Here is a 21,624-nt window from a genome sequence, read left to right as displayed (position 1 = left end):
GACTGGGGGGTGGGGGGATGAGGGACTCACTGAGAGCAGTGGCTTCAACTGCTCCAGAGCCTGGCGCACGAAGTCGCAGTGGGCCTCGGCGTAGCCGTGGATGCAGTTGGTGAAGAGGCCCTGGGCGTACTGGTGGAACTTGGGCAGCTCATCCAGCAGCTGCGCATTCAGGGCCTCGTAGTTGTTCCGGGCCGACTGCAGCTCCTCCAGAGTCTTCTTGTCCTTCAGCTTCTCCGCCCGCTCCGTGCAGTTGTAGAAGTCCAGCAGCTTGTCAAAGCGCTTCTGCACCAGCTTGTGGGGCCCTGTAAACATGCTCAGTAACTGATTGAGGGGGGAGATGACCAGCCGCTCTGTCCTCTCCTTCTGTAGGGACAAGAAAGGCACATTGCTCAGTATTCCACATTTGTTATTTCCCATAATACTCTTCAGGCTGACTTTATGTCCTACACCATCTGCTGTATTCCTAGTGCACAAGCTACACCCATGCAGATCTAACTGTCCTGCTTACCCCACCCCAGATGAATATACACACTCCAGAAACTTCTCAATTTATGCCTGGCTGACGTGGTTGAGTGTCGACCTATGAACCAGGAGGTCAAGGGTTCGATTCCCAGTCAGGGCACTTGCCTGGATTGCAGGTTCGCTCCCCAGTAGAGGGTGTGCAGGAGGCAGCTGAGTGTGCATATTTTCCTCAGCTCCAAGCCATCTGGACATCTCCAAGACACTATCAACCCCCACCTATTTCTTTCTACTTTGGACCAAACAAATACCACATACAGTTGATTCTTGGACAATGCAGGAGTTAGGGGTACCGACTTCCTGCACAGTCGAAAGTCCACATATAACTTTGGATTCCTCAAAAACTATACTACTGAAAGCCCACTACTAACCAGAAGCCTTACCAACAGTCGATTAACACATATTTTATATATTATATGAATTATAATCTGTATTCTTACAATAAAGTAAGCTAGAGAAAAGAAACTGTTAAGAAAATCATAAGAGCCCTAGCCAGTTTGGCTCACGAATAGAGCGTAGGCCTGAGGACTGAAGGGTCCCAGGTTTGATTCTGGTCAAGGGCACATGCCTGGGTTGTGGGCTTGATCCCCCGTAGGGGGCGTGAAGGAGGCAGCCAATCAATGATTTTCTCTCATCATTGATGTTTCTATCTCTCTCTCCCTCTCCCTTCCTCTCTGAAATCAATAAAAAGAAATAAAAAGTCTTTAAAAATAGAAAGAAAATCGTAAGAAAAAGAAAATATGTTTACAGTACACATCAAAAAAAGTCTGTGTATAAGTGGACCCATGCAGTTCAAATCAGTTTTGTTCTAGGGTTAACTGGATATCTATTTAGAATTCAGAAGCAATGTGACCTTTAGTACTTTCTTTGTAGTTTGTACAATCTCAAAGACCTATTTGTTAACCTCTTAACAATTCCTAAATATTCCTTTTTAAGTGACCATTCCAATCGTTGTTTCCTTTTGATCAGAGTTATCAATTGTGATCCATGATTACATTTCCTAGTTTTACTTTGTCTGCTGAAACCAGGCTGATCACAAGCTACGAAAAAATTTGTGTGAATACATCTAGGTCCTACCTAGCCTTTAACTTATTGAAAGCCATCCTTTGAATATAAAATCCTGCTGCAAATATCCTAGAGGACGGCCAGGACTCCTAATGCACAGAGCATGTCTCTGTGGTTAACTTTTTCGTCAACTGGAGGTAGAAAGAGCCCCAGGAAGAGGACCAACCGTGAACAGTGTGTTGAAGACGGTCACTTACAAAGTTTGTGAAGAGCTGGTCACTGATGTAGCGATGCACCTTCTCGAACTGTTCCAAGTCCTTGTGTCCCTTCTCCATGCACACATCCCACATGCTCGCCGCAGCCACCACTTTCACACAGGCCGATTCCTGGAGCCAGAGAGGAACAAAGGCAAGTAAGATCAAACAGAACTGTCTAGCCTTCATCAGTCATTGCTTGGTAGCAGTCGGGGGGGGGAAAGGGTTCCGAAATTAAATTTTTTCTCTGTGGTGTAGCATTTTAGCTTTGAAACAAGCATATTTTCATAAACTATGATTTATGGGCACAGGGAAAAGCCTAAGACTTTTAATTATGGGAAAATTGGTGAGGGCTTTTATCATCTCTTTTGCATTTCCTTATGTCCCTAATTTGAGGGTTTCTTAATGCATCAAAAAGTCAATTAAATTGAAGTCAAGATGATTCCTGCAAGACTGTGATAATGAACAATCAATCATCTCTCCTCTTTGCGTCTTGGCTCATGCTGTCACCGTCTCAAAAACAATTGCCCAATGCCCTCTGGGTAATGCAACCTTGCTTCCTTCACCCAAACTCTGGCACTCCTGATGGCTCTTGCTGCTTTTTTCCTTGCAAAAATACCTCCTTACACACAATGTAACTTACTAATGTGAAGGCAGCATTCATCTGTAATAATGCCGAAAATACGAAAAAATAAGTGAATGCAGAGTAAACGCCTCCTGACTGACCCCAACAGTTTTTAAATACCAAGTTGGTTTTCTTTGTCTATTTAAAACAAATGATGGGCATTTGCCTTCTTTATTTAAGTTTGGGGAGAGCATATTATTTTAATGTTAACTAAATAAAATCTAAAACCCCATTTATACATTTCAAGGGTAAATGAAGTCCCTAAGCCAAAAATATTTAATGCCTCATACATTGATTTGATATTTTATTTTACTATATTTTGACCTCTTGTCTTTAAGTCCTTTATCGGTAGATATAAATAAAGCCAGGGTTTAGTTGGAAAGACAAAGTGGGGAATCTTTCTAATTCCACCCGAGTGGGGAGAACTAATGTGAAACATGATGTCCTCTTATATTCTTTTAAAGTGATGTTGTCAAGTTGTAAAATATCAGTCCATATGCCAATGTGGAGACCAAATTATACAGTCAATGTCCCTCAGCTTATGTTCTTGCTGGCCCTCTCTAACAGCCAATCTATTAGCTAACGTTACTGCTAGCAGGGCTTTTCCATTTTATGTCAGCGACACAACTTCAACACTTTCTCCCTTAATTTCCTCTGTTAGCAGCCATCTGCCCATCAAATGGCTGTCAATATTACACGTGTCCCACCTCAAAATGCTTCTACCCATTGCTATGGAGATGAGTCTTTTAAGAGTTGGGGGCTCTGGTATACTTGCTATGCATTTAGAGAACACGAAGAGAGAACAGCCAACATGGAGTAGCAAATGGAGGAACTATAGGGTAAAGTCCTCAGACAAGGGAATATACTTAGTAGTTGTCCCAATATATGTTGGTCAAATCTCTCATTTGAGGCCAATGCACGCCTTAAAAGTTTTACCTAATTACATTTTTAAAATATGAAGAGGGAGAGTTTGATATTTAAAGGAAATGTAGGGGGCATTTCAAATCAGTGGGGACTACTCAATAAATGAGGATGACAACTGGATAACCAGTTATAAAAGAAAAATAAAGTTGAATCCCTACCTCAAACCTTTATATACTAAGGTAAATTCCAGCTCAGTCAGTAACTTTAACATTAAAAAATGAAATGATAAATGTACTGAAACATGGGAGATATTTGTTATTTATTATCTCAGAATAGCAAAGGTCTTTTGAAGTGTGACACAGAACTAAGAAGCCATAAATGAAATGTCTACTTAAACTACAAAAAAATGAAACTTCTACACAGAGAAAGCACTTTAAGCAAACTCAAAAGTCAACAAACTGGGGGGAAATATTTCTACACCATTATCTCAGACATAGGGCTATTTTCTCGAATGTATACAGAGGCTCTACAAATCAGTAAAAGATTAATAAGTCAATAAATAAGTGCCCCCAATATAAACAAATCACAGAAAAAATAATGACGTAAACATGAAAATATCCTCAATCTCATTCAAAGAAATGAAAATTTAAATGTTTTTACCTATCTTTTTTTTTGCATTTTTTTTTACCTATCTGTTAAAGACATTTTAATTTTGATAACACTGTGTGTTAGGAAGGGATGGGGAAACCGTTTCATACATTAATTTATTTTTTTCACACATTAACAACATCTAGCAAATTTATACTATCATGATTTGGCTCAGAAAATCTAGTACTGTTGGCTTTTAAATATACTCATAGATCTGAAAATTATGTATCTACAAGGATATTCCTGTGCCAGTGTTTCTAATCTTTTGCAACTACAATTTAAATAACTATCAATAAGGGAATAGTTAAATATATTATGGCATGTCCATACAGTTAAATGTCATGCAATTGTAAAAAGAGAAAGGGAGCAAGAAGCTCTGTGTGTGTACAGGTATGGACTTCCAAAATGATGCTATTAAGTGTAAACCTAAGATGCTGAACAATGTGTAACACACACACACACACACACACACACACACACACACCCCAGGCGAGAAGAGTCTAATAAATGATGTCCGTCTCTATAGAGGATGACTAGGAGACAGGGACAGGGGGAATCATTATTTTTATTTTTTACTTAACCCTTTGGTACCTTTTGAATTTTATACCATTTTACTTAGTTTAAAAAATGATTTTTTTAAAAGCAAAGGACTTCTTTTTAAGAAAATTGTTTCATAGGATGAGATTTTCATGTGCGAGGGACAAGCATGTGTCATATATATAAACACATTATATAAAATCAATACAGAGATTAGAAATATGAACAGAAAGGATTCTAGTCCTGGTGTGACTTCGTGAAGGAGACGCTGTCCGGGGACGAGGCGAGGATGCCCTGGGCCTGATCTCCGCTGCTCCAGGCCTGTTCGAACAGCGTTAGAGGCCTTCTGAAGGGCAACTAAGTAAGTTGGAAATGAATATTATTATTAGAAAGACCTCCACAGGAACTATTCTCTTACTCTTCTATCTTTAAAATTGTTTTGACAAAATGAACAGTGATAAGTGCTTCTTACATAACTGGGGACAGGAGACAGTAAAAAGGTGGTGGGGAAGATTGAGAGGGAGGAAGGGCTAGACACTTAAAATTAATACAACAGGGCTGATCTCCTAAAGGTTACTTAACTTTTAAAGAATCCCTAGGAATCCTGATAAAAAGCATGTCATGGCATAATGGTCATTTGAATCCAGATTGTTCAACATTCAACAACATGCTGGATGAAGGGGAAAGTGGACAGAATGGTGCCCACGTGATCCTAACCAGAGCGATGTCCTCACTCACCCGGATGTGCTGCAGGTAGAGAGACAGGTCTCGTATAAAAGATTTGATCAGTCTTTCCTGCATTCGGAAGTTCTTTTCTGTTTCTTCAAATGCTTCATCTCTTATCTGTTCAAAATAAACAAGTGCTGTTAGCTGATGTGAACTTTCCCTCAGTCTACCTTATTGGCAAAAGTATCTTTCTTAAAAACACCTTTTGTTTACATTTTAAACCTTTGATGTTTCCCTGAATCCTACTAAACTGAATTTAAACCGCTCCGCATGGCTTTGAGAAAGGGTCCCCTACTGTCGCCGCACCTTACCTGCTCGCCCTGATGGAGACCCTTTGGTCTGGTGAGGCTGCTGTCCACCATTTTCCCTGGCACCTGCCACATCTGTTGACTCTATGCCTTTAACCCTGTGTTGTTGCTTTGCCTAGTGTGCCCTCTCCTCTCCATCCCCCTTTAAGGCTCAGATGAAATCTCTGGCCAACATGAAGCTCACACTCATGGAGCTCCTGTTTTCTTGAGTACTACACCGTGTAGAGAACAAACTGCAAAGCTTAGCAACTGACTTTTTTTTCATTTGCGTTTTCCCTTACTGGAGACTTCGGATCTACCTTCAGCACTGTCCATCACTCAATCCCTCAGACTTTTATGTTTCCTTCTGTGTATCATATGGTGTTGAATTTAGGTGAGCTTTTAAATCCCTTCTAGCTTAATAGGTCTGCAATTTTACTTTTATCTCCCTAAATAAATTATAACTTTTTAATGAGTGTCTAAAGCCACAATTATTGGCCTTCTGGTTTGCCTTTGTACACCCGGGCAGCTCACCAAAGCATGGAGAGAGGGCTGGGTGGGTGGATGGACTGACATCACCAGTGGCTGCCGGGTCCCATATCCACCCGCCAGCAAACACCAGGGGAGGTACCAAGGGGGAAGTCATGCCAGTTGACACCACACAGGCTGCCCCATGGAGCCTTGAAAAGCTGCCAAAGACATGCTGAGCCTTGACGTGCAGGACCCTCACCTGGGGAGCAAAGCCAGTGAGGTGCTTCAGGTGGCTGCTGACGCGGTTGGATTTCTTGATGATGGAGTGGATGTTCAGTTTAGAGATTTTCTCCATGAGGCTGTCTTCATCGCCCTTCCGGTACTTGAGGACTAGGGAGCGAGTCAAACTGATGAATTAGAAAGCTCTTTCTGAGCATAAATAGACCATAAAACAAGCTACAAAGCAAGACTAACAACCCAAACTAGAGCTAGTGCTCGATTTCAATGAGCTTAGAATGAGTGCAGACAAATTATTAATCGAAATCACCATTTATGGACAGAGAGAATACTCAAGGGCAGAGAGACACTGCACAGACTGGAGAAGGTTAGCGACAAGGGGGAGAGGTAGCAGGTATAAGGAAAAGAGCCTAAAGATTTGAGCTCATGGAAACATCAGAGTTCAATGCCAGGGTCTGTCATTTCATCAAAGTCTGTCCTTACACAAGTCACTTAACTTCTCTGAGACTCATTCCTCTCCAATAAGATGTAGAAAGTAACAGTATTTGCCTTATAAGACCATCTTAAATGGTCTCACACATATACGAATGAGATATTTATATCCCATTATCTCACACAGTAAAATGCTATACAGGAGTTATTTAATCACTGTGTCAAACATTGGGCACAATCTGCAGAAAAGACTGGAGCTCACAGTAGCAGGGTCATAAGGGGAAGGATGGGGACAGCAAAAAGGCACACTTATCACCATGGAAGATGAAGAGGACATTACACCAGGAGATATAAACCATGATGGCGAGGTGGCCAGAAAGTTTTTACAGCCACAAGCAGCATGACTGAAGTAGGAGGCAGAAGAAACGGTTTAGGTAAAGTGAGGAGAAGAGTGGAGAACAGGAAAAGAGGTTACACTACATTATACATTCTTTGAGGATATCAATAATGTATCAGTTCAGCATGGTCACCATACTACTCGAATGTTCAAATTAGAGTCTTAACAAGACATTTGATTTAAAAAAAAAAGAAAAAGAAAAAGAAAGAAAATAAATGGTTTAATTCATTCTACACTATAAAGGAAGAAGGAGTGGGTGGTTTGGCAACTGACTGTGCAGTGTTGGTGGGGGGGAGGAAGGGGAACTCAGACGAGAGAGGCAGGTTTCTGAGCGTAGCCAGGACTGACGGGACCCAGAGATGGGGCACATGGGGCTTTTCTGGAAGAAGACTGAGAGTCCTAACTTAAATGGAGACAGTAAAACACCTAACCAGACGTGCAGAGCAAACAAATGTAAGCACAGACTGAAAAGGATTGCCGTCAATGAGTTGAGAAGGCAGTCACTCATGCTTGGAGGAACTCTGGAGCAGCCATTTTCTAATCAGTCTTCATACCTCTTGGCAAAGACTCTTGCTGCTATAAGCTTTATCAGAGATGTCGCTTTCCAATAGGCCATGGCTGTGCTTTCATTATTACTGCTCTCTTTCTTCAGATCACACTTCCCCAAAATTCCACTACTGTTCCTTCATCACAACCCTATAACCTACCATCTGCTTCGTCCACCTCTGGTGGAATAATTCTTTGGAGAAGAAGAACATTCTCAAAGGCATAGCTCCTTTGTAGCAACTATGCTGTTCTTACCCAGATCCTTTCGACGTTTGTATTCATTAATGTTAACGTTGATTTCCTTGACTGCAAGGACTGCATTGGTTAAAGGCACTTTATCTGGGTGGGATTCTGGGGTGGAATTCAGCAACTCCATTAGCAGCAGTGGGTAACGCATTACTCTCTGCACTGGTTTGATGAGGAAGGAGCCCAGGTTAATATAATTTGTGCATCCCCTATAAGAGAAGGGAAAACAGAGCCTTTAGTCCACTGTCAATAAATAATACAGGACCCACAGGTAGTATCCTTTATTCCTAAGTAGAGCTCTGTTCTTTCTTCCTACGTTCTACTTTCATCCATTCATGTTTCCTGGACACCTAATAAATATATACCAGGCACTATTCCAGGTGCCGGGGATTTCGTAGTGACCATAAAAAGTCCCTGCCCTGATGGAATGAGACTGGCAATAAACAAATATCCTATAAAGTGTCATTGGGTGGTAAGTGCTATTGAGAAAAATATAACAAGGTAAATCTACTTCTAGGTTTCTGTCTATAAAGGAAGAAAATTTAAAAATGAGTTTGTGCAAGTGGCGAGGGAACTTACCATTCGTTGTACAGGCTCCTATAGGGCAGTTAGCATGAAAAGAAAAGAGACAGCTGATTAGAGATAATGCTGATTTTCATATTTTTCTCAGAATATATCAATTCAATGTTAACACCTATTAGTTGAGCAAACAAAAATCACATGGGATAAAAGAGAAATTATGAATAGTCTATGGTAGCATACCTAGTCTATTTTAAAAAGTTAGTAAGCCCCTAATTTCACTTTGACCTACTTAGATATATACATTAACATGCCTCCCTAAGACCAGGAAAATCTCACCTGATGATCAAGATTAACTGAATTTGCCCTGGCCAGTTTGGTCTAGTGTTTAGAGTGTCGGCCTGAGGACCAAAGGGTCCGGGTTCGATTCCCAGTCAAGGGGAGGTACCTGGGTTGTAGGCCCAATTTGGCCTGGGTTGGGGCATGTGTAGGAGGCAACTGATCGATGTGTCTCTCTCATATCGATGTTTCTCTCTCTCTCCCCCCTCCCTCCCTCCCTTCCACTCTCTCTAAAGATCAGTGGGGTGGTGGGGGAGGGGGTAAGATCGGGCCTAAACCGGCAGACGGACATCCCCCAAGGGGTCCCAGATTGGAGAGGGTACAGGCTGGGCTGAGGGACACCCCTCCCCAGTGCATGAATTTGTGCACCGGGCCTCTAGTGTATAGATAAAAGTGCCTGAAATGGATAAAAGTACAAGCAGGATGCCACTTACGATTTCCATGATATATGATGGAAAAAGGCAAGTTACCTAATAGAACCTATAATAATATATCATTTATGTTTAAAACAAGATGAACGATGAATATCATAAGCAGTATAGACATATACATGGGAGTGATGATCAAAAGGCAGAACTAAAGAGCTATGATGGAAGTGAAGTGGTCAAAACTCCTACTTAAGCTCTGCCACGGAGTCCTGAAGATGCTTCTGGATCCTCTCATCCTTCTCATAGATTTCCAGCAGTGAGGTGGCCTCGTCGTGATTCTGGCAGTAAACCTTGTATGTTCCCTCAAGCTCATCCCGGTGATCAAGAAACACGGGTCCTTTAAAATATACACATACAGTGTTTTTAGTAAATTTCTTCTCAGTATCTTAAATGTAAGGTGTATAGGCAAACTTTAATGTCAGTTAAACCCTATCACAAGAAATGATAGTAAGACTACCCATCAAATTAATAAGAAATTTCCATGTAATAGCTTAAAATACTCTTATTTAAAGCAAAATTTAAGAGACATGTTATCTGTGGATTTACTTTTCAGTACACACACACACACACACACTCAGCTGGTCCCTGAGACAGTCTCCAGCCCCTTTTCAGTCAGGGAGAGTAAGGGGCTTGCAAGTACTTTCCTTATAAGTATATGGTCAGACCCAGTAAGGATCACACCCTCTAAGCCCCAGGAAAATCTCTATAGGGATGAAGAGATCCTATTACAGCAGCAGTTTCCAATCTCCTCTCTGTGCATAAATTGAATACACAGGACTTTAAATGAAATTCATTATATTAAAACATCTATAATAATAAAAGCGTAATATGCAAATCGACTGAATGGCTGAACGACAGGCAGAACAACCCATCACTATGATGTGCACTGACCACCAGGGGGCAGACACTCAACGCAAGAGCTGTCCCCAGCCTGCAGGCCCCAGGCCAGCCAAGGCAGGTGCCAGTGTACTGCCTGGCCTTCTGGTTGACCAAGACTGAAGCCCCCAGCATAGTGCTCTCATATAGTCTCGCTCCACCTCATGCACATGGCCACTGCAGGCTGTCCCTCACCTGTAAAGCTAACACTCCTGCCAAGGTCCTGAGCTATTCCGTTCCGAGGCCCTCTCCTGCACTATCCTCTGTGTACCTTCAGCACATCACACTCTGCTACCCAATTCCTGCTAGTCTTGGGAAAAGAAGTGGAAGGGAAGAAGGAAAAATAAACACAGTTGATATCTTATAGGGGTGAGATTATGGATATTTTGCTTTAATTTCCTGTTTCATTGTTGTCATATTATACGGGTAGTAAAATAAATTAGGAGAAAAATACATTCTGATATTTTCTATTTTATTCGTGCAACCCACTAAATTGACCTCATGATCCACTATCAGGTTGCAACCGTCAGTCTAAAAAACATCCTAGTCAGTAATAGCTAAAATTTATTCTATTGCTAAGATCCTATATCACCTCAAAGTAGGCTGCAGATAAAAGGAGAAGCTGAGGGCCAAACAACCTCTGAACTAAGTAATTAAAACTTCGTTTCTTAGTAAGGCCCTTCTCCTCCTGCCTTCTACCCATGAAGTTGAAAAAAAAAAAAAAAGTTGCTTCTGGAGCTCATACCTACAGCATCGCTGATTTCCAGATCGGCCAATAATTGTTTTGAGACCTTTATCACCATCTGCATGTTTCCAAAAAGTCCCTCAAAATCAATGTTTGGTACCTGAGAAAGGGAAACAAACATAAAGATTCACAAAAAATGAAATTAATAGCATATCATTCACATTAGAAACACCTCTTCAAGTATGATACAAAAATTGTTCAAGGTCAGCCTGGCCAGTGTGGCTCAATGGTTGAGTGTCAACCCATGAACCAAAAGGTCACTGGTTTGATTCCCGGTCAGGGCACATGTCAGGGTTTTGAGCTCTATCCCAATGGGGGCGAGGTGCGCAGGGGGGAGGAGGGGGGCGTGCAGGAGGCAGCCAATCAATGTTTCTCTCTCATTGATATTTCTATCTCCCTCTCCCTCTCCCTCTCTCTCTCTCTCTCTCAAATCAATAAAAACTGTTGAAGGTCATTTTCACTCACTCTCACAAAGTTTCCAGAACAGAAACATTCAACATTAGCTTTAGTGTTACTAGTCCTTGATTCAACTGTTCTCCCCATCTTCCTCCCCCACTACCATAATAAAATGACTATGGAAACAATCTGGTCTATAATTATACTGGGATTCACATTCCCACCTGGTACCCAAAGCCTGATGGCACTGCCTACTTCCTATAGAACAGTGGTTCTCAACCTTCTGGCCCTTTAAATACAGTTCCTCATGTTGTGGTGACCCCCAACCATAAAGTTATTTTCGTTGCTACTTCATAACTGTAATGTTGCTACTCTTATGAATCGTAAATATCTGATATGCAGGATGGTCTTAGGAGACCCCTGTGAAAGGGTCGTTCGACTGCCAAAGGGGTCGCGACCCACAGGTTGAGAACCGCTGCTGTAGAAGTTCTTGGAGGTGACTGCTCCAGGAAGACAAACTCAAACCCAGACCAGCCCTAACCGGTTTGGCTCAGCAGATAGAGTGTCGGCCTGTGGACTCAGGGGTCCCAGGTTCGATTCCGGTCAAGGGCATGTACCTTGGTTGTGGGCACATCCCCAGTGGGAAGTGTGCAGGAGGCAGCTGATCGATGTTTCTCTCTCATCAATGTTTCTTACTCTCTATCCCTCTCCCTTTCTCTCTGTAAAAACTCAATAAAATATAAGAAAAATAAATAAATAAAATAAAATAAAACAAATCTAATTTAAAACAAACAAACAAAAAAAACCCAGTCCAGGTGGTCAAGTAACAAGGACTATAAATCCCCAGAATCTGTGAACCTCTTTTTCTGTCTCCAGCACCTAGAAAAGTACCTAACATAATATGCACATGACAGTTAGAGAGTTTCCTGAATAAACCTTGTACAGTCAAATCAGGTGCTAGAGCCAGGAACCCAATCATCTCCAGACTTCATTTTATTATTATACAACCTTTCCAGGAAAGTGACAATCCAGACTCCCTGGTACTGTTTCCAGGAGCCAAATAAACAGAAATGTCCTGGGTGTTATTGCAGTAAATCCGATTAGTTAACAGTGGACTTGAAAAGTGACAGGATACTGATGGCTTAAGTTGAACCATGTATGTTGGGACCCTTGAATTAAGAGTAGCAGCCACAGCCTTTACTTCCAACCCAATAAATCTCTGTGGTGAAAGCTCCCATATTCTGATACTTTAAGCTTGGAGAACCCTATTCAAGGTAAAGCTAACTTACTCCCACAGTTCCCACCTGTGCCTGCTGCAGGGGTACCATGATCCGCTCAATACACATTTCCAGATCCCGAACGTAGTCTCGTTCCGTCTGATGAAGTTCTTCTACCACCTTGGCTCTCTTCTCCAGCATCCTCTGCTCTGGGTTTTCAGTGGACACAGACCCAGAAGCGGCCACCGGAGATGAAGACTGGGAGGAGAGGAGCGTCATTTCTAGAAGGGAAAAGAGAACTGGTCAGCATCTCTCTGTGTGCTAAAGCAGGACTCTTCAACAACTTCATTAGAAATGAACACAGTCCTTGAGAATCAAAGGCCTCACAGTTGTCAACAATCAGGACATCTGATCCCACACGTCAGTTCTGATCATGAACAGATGAAGAGCTTAGGAGGCCATTCCTGCAGAGAGAACTTCTCCCATCTGTGTGATACCATTTTTAGAATCTGTCCTAAAAAAAGAGTAGCTGGTGCATTTTATGAGGACAAATCAGTGTCCACAACTTCCTTGGCAAAGGGGTTGAAAGAGCTGCTGTTCACATGAAGAACTGCTTTCATTTAATTACGTATAAAATCCACCCCATGATCCCAGCAGCAGAAGTACCCAGCTGGAGGTTAAAAACATTGATATGCACATTTAAAACAACGTTATGGGGAACATAATAATGCCAAATAAGGGCAAGACAAGAATTAGACAGAAATGATTCGTCTGAGATCAGGGTGACTGCAGGACCCACTATATTCCAGTCATGTGATGATGGATTAACATTAACATATGATGAAATATACAAAAATTACTTAGATTCTCCTTATCAAAATATTCTCACAAGCAGGTTTTGTTACTTCAAGTGTCCTAGAAGATACAAATGTACTGTAAACATGAAGTTCTTTAATGGTATTTTTAATTAAATGAATCTTTTTTTTTAATTTTTTTTTATACTGATCAGACACAGTGGAAGGAAGGGAGAAAGAGAAACATCAGATTATTGTTCCATTTATGTATGCACTGATTGCTTCTCATGTGCCCTGACTGGGAATTGAACCCACAACCTTGGCTCATCAGGACGATCTCTAACCGATCGAGCTACTCGGCTAGGGCTTAAATGAATCTTTATAGACCCACACTGCATGATCTAAAAATGAAAACAAATATGATCTTGTAGCTTTTTCATTTACCTGTTACTTAGATACGCATGATGAGAATTATTTATATGAGAGGACATTTGTTCATTAAAATGAACATTAAATACTAAAATAAACAATTTAAAAATTTCCACAGTGAAGCAATCTCTGCTGTGTATTTCAAATTCCTTTAGATCAACTTAAAACAACTACAGATGTGGTAAGTAAATATATTAGTCTCAGTATAATTACAAAAAAATTTTTCCCAGCCTTAAGTTATAAAATACAAGTGTTTAAACTACTTATGAAAACTAGGCTTTCACAACAGATTTTAGTCTCCAAAATTCTTCCCCACTGCCTCTTCTCTAAGAATTTAGAAATTCCTATGTTGAAAAAGTGCAGCCCAGATTCTGGTTTCTAAAAACCATTCTCCATTCAAAGGAACCAGAGTTCTATGGAGAAATGGCTAAGCCCAGGGTTGGGGCAGGGAAGGTATAAATGAGCCTGAAACATCTTATGGTAGAAAGTAAGGAAGTGCTCAGGAAAACAAGGGGTGCATGTCCAAAGGGGCTCCCACTGGCCAAACTGGTACAATTTGAGTATCAGAATAAATAGACACAGCACTGGATTAAAATCCATTGAATAAAATAAGAATCTATGAGTTCATATTGACAGTATATAAATACATAAATGAGAGAGAAACCCAATGAGAAAGCTCTATGGTAGAAAAAAATAATGGTAGGGTTTGAAGATGCTCAGGGTATTTGCATAGTTTCGAATAAGTTATTAAAAATTACTTAGTAATTACAAAAATGAAAAATAGTGACTATATGGTGGAGAAATGAATAATAAAATCAAAATTCAAATCACTACTAAGGGACAAATAGACATCATATATTTGCATATGTCATATCTGGAAACAACACTATGTCCCTGATGAAGCATCCCAGTTAAAAATGCATAATCTGAAAGGAACCTTGAGGAAACATCAGACAAACCCAAATTGAGGATTTGTACTCTTCTAAATGTCACATGAGGAAAGACAAAGAAGGCCTGAGGGATCGTTCACAATCAAGACAACTAAAGAGATGACAAACAGATGTAATGTGTGATTCTGAACTGGATCCTGCCTTGGGTGGGGGGAAATTGCTACAAAGGACATTATAGGTCAATTGTTGAAATTGTAATATAAACTATAGATTACAGTTTATTAAATCAATTCAAAATGTCCTGAAATGGCAAATCTATGTGGTCACGTATGAGAATATCCATGTTCACACAAAATAAACACTGAAGCTATTAGTAAGGGACATGATATACTGGTATGCAACCTACTCTCAAATAGTTCAGTGAAAAAAACGTGTGTGTGTGTGTGTGTGTCCACACATGGAGAGAAAATGAAAACAAAAACATGGCAAAATGTTAAACACTGGTGGATTTGAATAAAGAATATATATATTTGAATAAAGAATATACAGGTTCTTTGTACTGTTCTTTGCAATTTTCTGTAAATCTGATATTATTCAAAATAAGGATTAGAAAGACAAAATACTTTTCTTGAACTTATATTTGGTAGAATGACAAAATTTAAAACATGTCTTATTTCACCAGAGTGCTAAACTATAGTTCTAAATTAATTGTAGTGTATATAAAATTTATTTTCAGTCCAGTGGTGTTGCTCAGTGGTTGAGCATTGATCTATGAATGAGAAAGTCACAGTTAAGTTTCCAGCCAGGGCAGATGCCAGGGTTGTGGGCTCAATCCCCTGGGGGGGGGGGGCGGACATGCAGGAGGCAGGTGACCAATGATTCTCTCTCATCATTGATGTTTCTATCTTTCTCTTTCCCTTCCTCTCTGAAATCAATAAAAAATATATATATTTCTAAAAATTTATTTTCAATAGGCTTGTTTTAATTTTTTTTTTTGGCAAATTTTTTTTTAAAATATATTTTATTGATTTTCCACAGAGAGGAAGGGAGAGGGATAGAGAGCCAGAAACATCAATGAGAGAGAAACATTGATCAGCTGCCTCCTGCACGCCCCCCACTGGGGACGTGCCCGCAACCAAGGAACATGCCCCTGACCGGAATCGAACCCGGGACCCTTAAGTCCGCAGGCCGACGCTCCATCCACTGAGCCAAACCGGTTTTGGCTTTTTTTGGAAATTTTAAAGTAATAGAATCTCAGTCCCAAATATCTATATATATAAAAGGCTAATATGCAAAGTGTCCCCTCAGGAGTTCGACCGAGAGACCGGGAGTTCGATTGCTCGCTATGACGTGTGCTGATCACCAGGGGGTGGCATGGAACGAAGGAAGGCCCTGGCTGGCAGCCAGAAGGCCCCAATTGGCCCTGATCGCTGGCCAGGCCTAGGGACCCTACCCATGCATGAATTTTGTGCACCAGGCCTCTAGTAGTTTCATAAGTGGCAAGTTGAGAAGAGAAAATAATTTTTGTTTATATAATTTTTCTGAGGTATAATGACATAAAACATTGTGTTCATTTCAGGTGTACAACATAATGATTCAGTATTTGTAAAAGAAACTCGTATTTATACAGGATTGGAAAGGAAGAACATTTATTGAATTCCTACCATGTGCCATGCGCTTTACATATTATGTTCCTGAACTCATTTAATATTCACACCAATACTCTGAAGTAGTATCAGTACTCCCATTTAATAGATAAGAAAACCTCGGCTTTGAGAAGCTGACCTACTTGTCCCAGGTTATGTAGTGAGTAAGCAGTCTGGAATTTGAATCTAAATATATTTAAATCCAAATGCTATGTACTTAATTCTGCACCATTTTGCCTCCCTAGCCTGGTACCTCAACTAGAAAAGGCCAGGAACTTATTTGCTTCAAATCTTAAAAAATCCCTGGGAACTATTATCTCCCAGAAATCAAAGTTCTACAAATTAGAGTAGTTGAAAGCATGAAACACCAGCAAGTACTCATCAGTCAGAAACCAACAACTTACATGGAGACTCAACCAGATTTTTATTTGTATCAAAAGAAAGAAAAAGAAATGTTAACACTTCTTTTAAACTACCCGCATGTCTTTATTTGCAGGTGAATTTATAAACTCTTGTACAGCTTTTAAAAAACAAAACCAGACACACTTTAGCGTGATTAAAACCCCCTGTGGGATGTTTTTTGTTAAATTGCAGTTTCCCGGGCACCACTCGTGAGATTCTCATTTAGCAAATCTGGGTGGGACCCGGGTATCTGCAATTTTAACAAAATCCTAGATGTTTCTGAAGACGCAGATGACCTGCAGGCTCCACACAGGCTAATTAATTCTTAAAGATTAAGTCAAACTAAAAATATCTGGCTTGAAAAGACTCCAAATTTAAAAGACTGTTTTCCCATTATTCCAACTATATCCTAAGAAAAAAGCTTAAAGTACAATTTTAGTATCCAGGACAACCAAGTGCGAGAGGGCAGCCCACCCTCAGCCAGCTGCGGTGGAGACAGGAGGCTTTGAATCTTGCACTTCCTCACTCTTCAGCGGGGAGGCCCTGGGAAAGCCCGTTTTTACCTCAGGACCACAGTTTCCTCCTCTGTAAGGTGAGGATAATAGTACCCGCTTTATAGAATTGTTGAGGGAACGGAACAAGGTAATAACTCAACACCAAATTAGCCCTTTTCCCACGATGGGCCAGAGAACACCGACTGCACAGGGTTAAGGTAAAACGCACCAAGTGGAAATGCTCTGTTCAGAACCATAAACTTCACTTTTCTTTAAGAACAATGAAACCTGGGGTCGAGGAAGCACAGGAGGAAGCTGTGGCCCAGCATCAGCCAATCAATAAAACGTGCAGTCCAGTGCCCCTTTCCTCCTGGGGTGGCCTTGCCGTTAAGGGCTGGGGTGGACCGCACAAATTTACTTGTGGTGATAGAACAATTCGTGATAGTTTCTGTCTTTTGTTCCCCTTTCCAGTCCCCTGTGCACTCCCTCCCAGTCCCAACTCCACTCCTTCTCAAGATACCCCACCTTCTCAGGTTAGTCCTTTGTCACCAGGCTCATTCCCCAGTGTTAGGAAGGGATTGGTTATCCCACAGCTTCCCACAGCTCTCCCAACCACCCTAGAGTTAAAGAGAAAAGCTACTCACTTCTTTCCCTGCTCTGAAAGTTGGCTCTGTCTTTGATAAAGAAAATCTTGGAATTCCCAGCCTGCTCGCAACCTGCACTTGAGCAAGAAGGAGGCTGACTATTCTACCTTCTTTTGTGTGGACTCCAGCAACCCCGGGAGGTACCTGCAGCGCCCAAAGTCTGACTCCGTGACACGGTGGGGGTACGGGTGCATCAACGTGTCAGCAGGCAGGCAAAGAATCTTCCCAGAGCTGTGGAATGCTCCTAGAGCCCCTAAATCCCCCAAGCCTTTCCCATATTTACATATGAATTGCCCTGAGCCCCCCAGGCTATCAGAGCAGGGCCAGTTCTAAAGGATGGAGCTGGAATCCTCCGCTAACTGGACTGAGAAGCAGAAGAGGGGCCTTGCCTTTGCTCAGGCTCAGCACCTTTCCCTTCCAGCTCTCCTTTCCGCGTGCTAACCAGTCACTATTCCCCTTCAGGAGCTGTTAACCCAAGAGTATTCTCTCTTACTTTTCCTTCCCCGGCTAAGCGTGGCTGTGTGGGGTGCTCTCTTTAAGAAAGACTTCTGAAGGCCCATCTATCTCTTAGGATGCATAGGAGGCAAAGCTGGAAAGCGGGCAGCAGTTGTCTACTCGGTCTGCACTAGGACCTCCCTCAACCCCTCTCCCAGGCCAGGCTTAGCCTCACTCAGTCAAGGGAACCAGACCCCCTACTTTAGGAACCTTATCCTAAAGCCATCAGAATGCAGATCTCTCCTCTGGCTGGTCCCAGGGCAGCAGGAAGAGCAGAATAATTCACAGGGACTCACAGCTCACAGCTCACACTTAGATTTTAAAAGAAACCGAGGGAAAATGTTGCAGAACAATATGCCATTTTTGGAGACAGATACAGAAAGAGAGAGAAAGAGAACGGAAAAGAAAGAAAGAAAAAAAAGAAACCCCCCTACATATTTCTATATATATAGGGGTGGGCAAAGGCAGGTTTACAGTTGTAATACAAATAGATAATACAATAATTAATAAAAGTAATAAAATACAAGAATAAACTCTGTTTCACATATTCACAACTGTAAACCTCCGTTTGTCCACCCCATACATATGATATGATATGTAAGTGTACAGAAAAAGATCTGGAAGGAGAACACTCCAAACGCATCAGTTTGCCTCAGGGAGGGAACTGGTTGAAGGACCAATGGGGACTTGAGCTGAATCAGTACTTTTTGATCTCACAAGAATTTATTACTGCATTGCCAGTGATTTAAAACAAACTGCCCCTAATTAAGATCCATTTCTATTGGTGAAATTCTAAGCAATCCGAAAGAGGATAGCTCTTGGTGAAGAGCCTTTCCCACTGCTTCTAACACTGCACCATCAACTTGTGAGGCTTTCCTGGGGGGTGAGCCCCTGTGTTGTTGCTTTCCTCCATCCTTCCAGCTTTAAATTTTAGTTTAAAAAAAATAAATATTTATTTGGCACCTACCATGTACCAAGCACTGTTCTAAGCACTTTACAAATATTAGTTTATTTAATTCTCACAACAACCCTACTAATGAACCCATTTTACTGATAAGGGATGAAGAGAAATTCAGTAACTGGACCAGTAAGTGGAAGACTGGGATTCGAGCCCATGCTGGGCTCCCGACCAATAGCTATTCTGCCTCCAGGCAAATCATGGGAATTGTGACCTGGACTTCTACTTGTTTGTGGGTGTGGGTGGCCACCTGGTAGCTAATGATAAAACAGGACGATTCCAAAGCATAACTTGACCTCCATAGAGCTACAGTTCTCCCACCATTAAGACTGTGAACAATTATGTATTTAAACATAATGCATGTGTTCATATGACTGTAGCTATAAAACCCCACTCAGTGTAATGTAAATAAGCCCTTAGCATAACTGAATCTGTGTAAGTGCCATCACTGTAAATATTTAATAGTATCCCCGATAATTTATGGCAGAAATGATGTGAAATGAAGGGAAAGGCCTTTTTTGTATCATGTCCTTTGATAGGTCTCTCTTACTTCCCCACTGAGCATGCTACTCGGACAGGAGAGCCCCCTTCAGGAAACCTCAGCTCCTCCTTGGGAACCGTGAGGAACCCGGCACCCAAAGGGATCGGGCAGGAAGGAAAAACCTTTAGCACTGTCTCGACTTCTTAAAAGAGAAAAGGTAAGCTTTCTAACTGAGCAGTCTACTTTTAGGAATTGATTCTATGTAAATAATTGGATACGTGTACAAAGATGTACATATAGGAATGTTCTTCGTTGTATTAAAAAATGTAGAAACAACCTAAACAGAAACAGCCAAAATTTCTCCCCACAAGGTCCTGGTTAAATAAATTATGGCATATCTGTGTAATGGAATATGATAATGACCACTGAGATACAGGTTTTTATTTATTAATATGGAACACTGTGTGTTATTAATTAAAAAGCAGTTACCCACAGACAATAGGGAAGGCTTGGGGGGAGGGGAGCGGGAGAGGGCAATGGAGGGAGGGGAAGGGACATATGTAATACTTTCAACAATGAAGATTTTTTTAAAAAGCTGATTACAACGTAGTTTATGAAAGAAATGCAATTTTGTTAAAAAGGGGAAAATGCAAATATTTGAAAATGAAAAAGTCTTAAAGGTGATAGAAATTCTGATATTTTTTCTTTCTTTTCACTTACTGCATTTTCTAGTTTTTCTACAGTGAATATGTAATATTGACATAACACAGAATAATAAAGTAAAAACAGAACATTTGCTGTAAATGACAATGCTCTACTACTAACAGCTCACAATTACCCTGTTAATCCATTTCAAATTCTGTCTTCACTTTTAATAATCTGAGGTTTCATTCCTGAGCTAATCCCTTTAGAATGCTGAAGAGAATGAGTAATAAAATGCTGTGGAAATGACAATTTGCTAGTCTTATGAGAAAAGCCAAACACAACTGCCTGCTTAACAATCTGTCTAACAAACCCTGAGAGGAAGCAAACTGTAAATTTGCTCCTCTGCTCCCCGAACCCACCTGCAGGAATCATAAATCCTGGTTTTCCCTATTACCACATCCCTCCAGCCAGCCCACCCAGCCCCCTCGCCACCTCTTCTCCTTTTAGTCCCCACACAGCTTCCACTGGGGAAAGTTTGCTCAAGGTAAAGCTTTCTGCACTGTGGTCCCTGGTGCTGCCGCCTGGCTCACAAACACTCTTCCAGGATCACCAAACTTCAGGTCCGGAATCTCAGCAGCAACTGACAAACTTTCCCTTGGTTTCCGCTCATTATCCGCCCTGCCTCTTGGCAAGGAGCCTGGAGTATAATCCCTGCTGGGAGGGCCTCCACCTGGGGAAACCTACCTCAAAGCCTCCAGTTTCCCTCTTCCTCTTCCAGGCGCTAGCCAGAGAGCAAACACGAGTCAGGAGTCTGCAATTTCTGACGCTGCCAGGATAGCGAGTTTAAAACTAGGATCAACTGAAACACCATTTTGGACCCTCAGCAAATACACATAAATCCCAGAGAGGTGGCAGTGCTGTTGGTGTGCTTAAAGCTGTGAGGTTATTATTATTTCATCTTTTTTTTTAAGTGAACTACAGTATAGGTATTTTTTTTTAATGTTTTCTTTTTCAGAAAGAGAAAGGGAGAGGGAGAGAGATAGAAACATCAATGATGAGAGAGAATCTGATCTTGAACAGTGAACGCCTGGTTCATAAGGTCCACACTCAACCACTGAGCCACACCGGCTAGGTTTATTTCATCGTTAGACAGCAGAAGTGAAATTATCGAGAGGGCAAAGACACTTTTTATAAAATAATTAATTAAAAATAAATTATCACTGCTTAAAAACCAAAATTTGATTATAATCAACCAATAAAACGCTTTATTTTCTACACACACACACACACACACACACCCCTGAAACTATATTGAACAAGTCTCTTGAGGAAAGCTATTATTATTATTATTATTATTCTCATCTTACAAATGAGGTAACGGGCACAAAACAATGAAATGACTTGCCCGAGACCACACAGCTCATAGCTGCAT

The 21,624-nt window shown here is 41.2% G+C and overlaps 1 protein-coding gene across 1 annotated transcript in view; it reads right to left on the bottom strand.

The window, feature by feature from the left end:
- The window catches only part of DNMBP (dynamin binding protein), a 76,192-nt gene that overhangs the window by 10,974 nt on the left and 43,594 nt on the right, over positions 1–21,624 (bottom strand). Inside the window, exons 5-13 of the mRNA XM_005885365.2 lie at positions 12,402–12,595; positions 10,702–10,801; positions 9,270–9,417; positions 8,374–8,391; positions 7,804–8,003; positions 6,196–6,326; positions 5,191–5,295; positions 1,782–1,910; positions 31–363 (exon numbers count right to left, since the gene is read on the bottom strand). Of these exons, the coding sequence (XP_005885427.1) occupies positions 31–363; positions 1,782–1,910; positions 5,191–5,295; positions 6,196–6,326; positions 7,804–8,003; positions 8,374–8,391; positions 9,270–9,417; positions 10,702–10,801; positions 12,402–12,595 (1,358 nt within the window). The remainder of the gene's footprint in view (positions 1–30; positions 364–1,781; positions 1,911–5,190; positions 5,296–6,195; positions 6,327–7,803; positions 8,004–8,373; positions 8,392–9,269; positions 9,418–10,701; positions 10,802–12,401; positions 12,596–21,624) is intronic.

Source organism: Myotis brandtii, unplaced genomic scaffold (assembly GCF_000412655.1).
Source record: "Myotis brandtii unplaced genomic scaffold, ASM41265v1 scaffold902, whole genome shotgun sequence".
NCBI classification, from domain to species: domain Eukaryota; kingdom Metazoa; phylum Chordata; class Mammalia; order Chiroptera; family Vespertilionidae; genus Myotis; species Myotis brandtii.
Note: the sequence above shows the minus strand (reverse complement) of the source record. Positions and strands in the feature narration are given on the sequence as shown.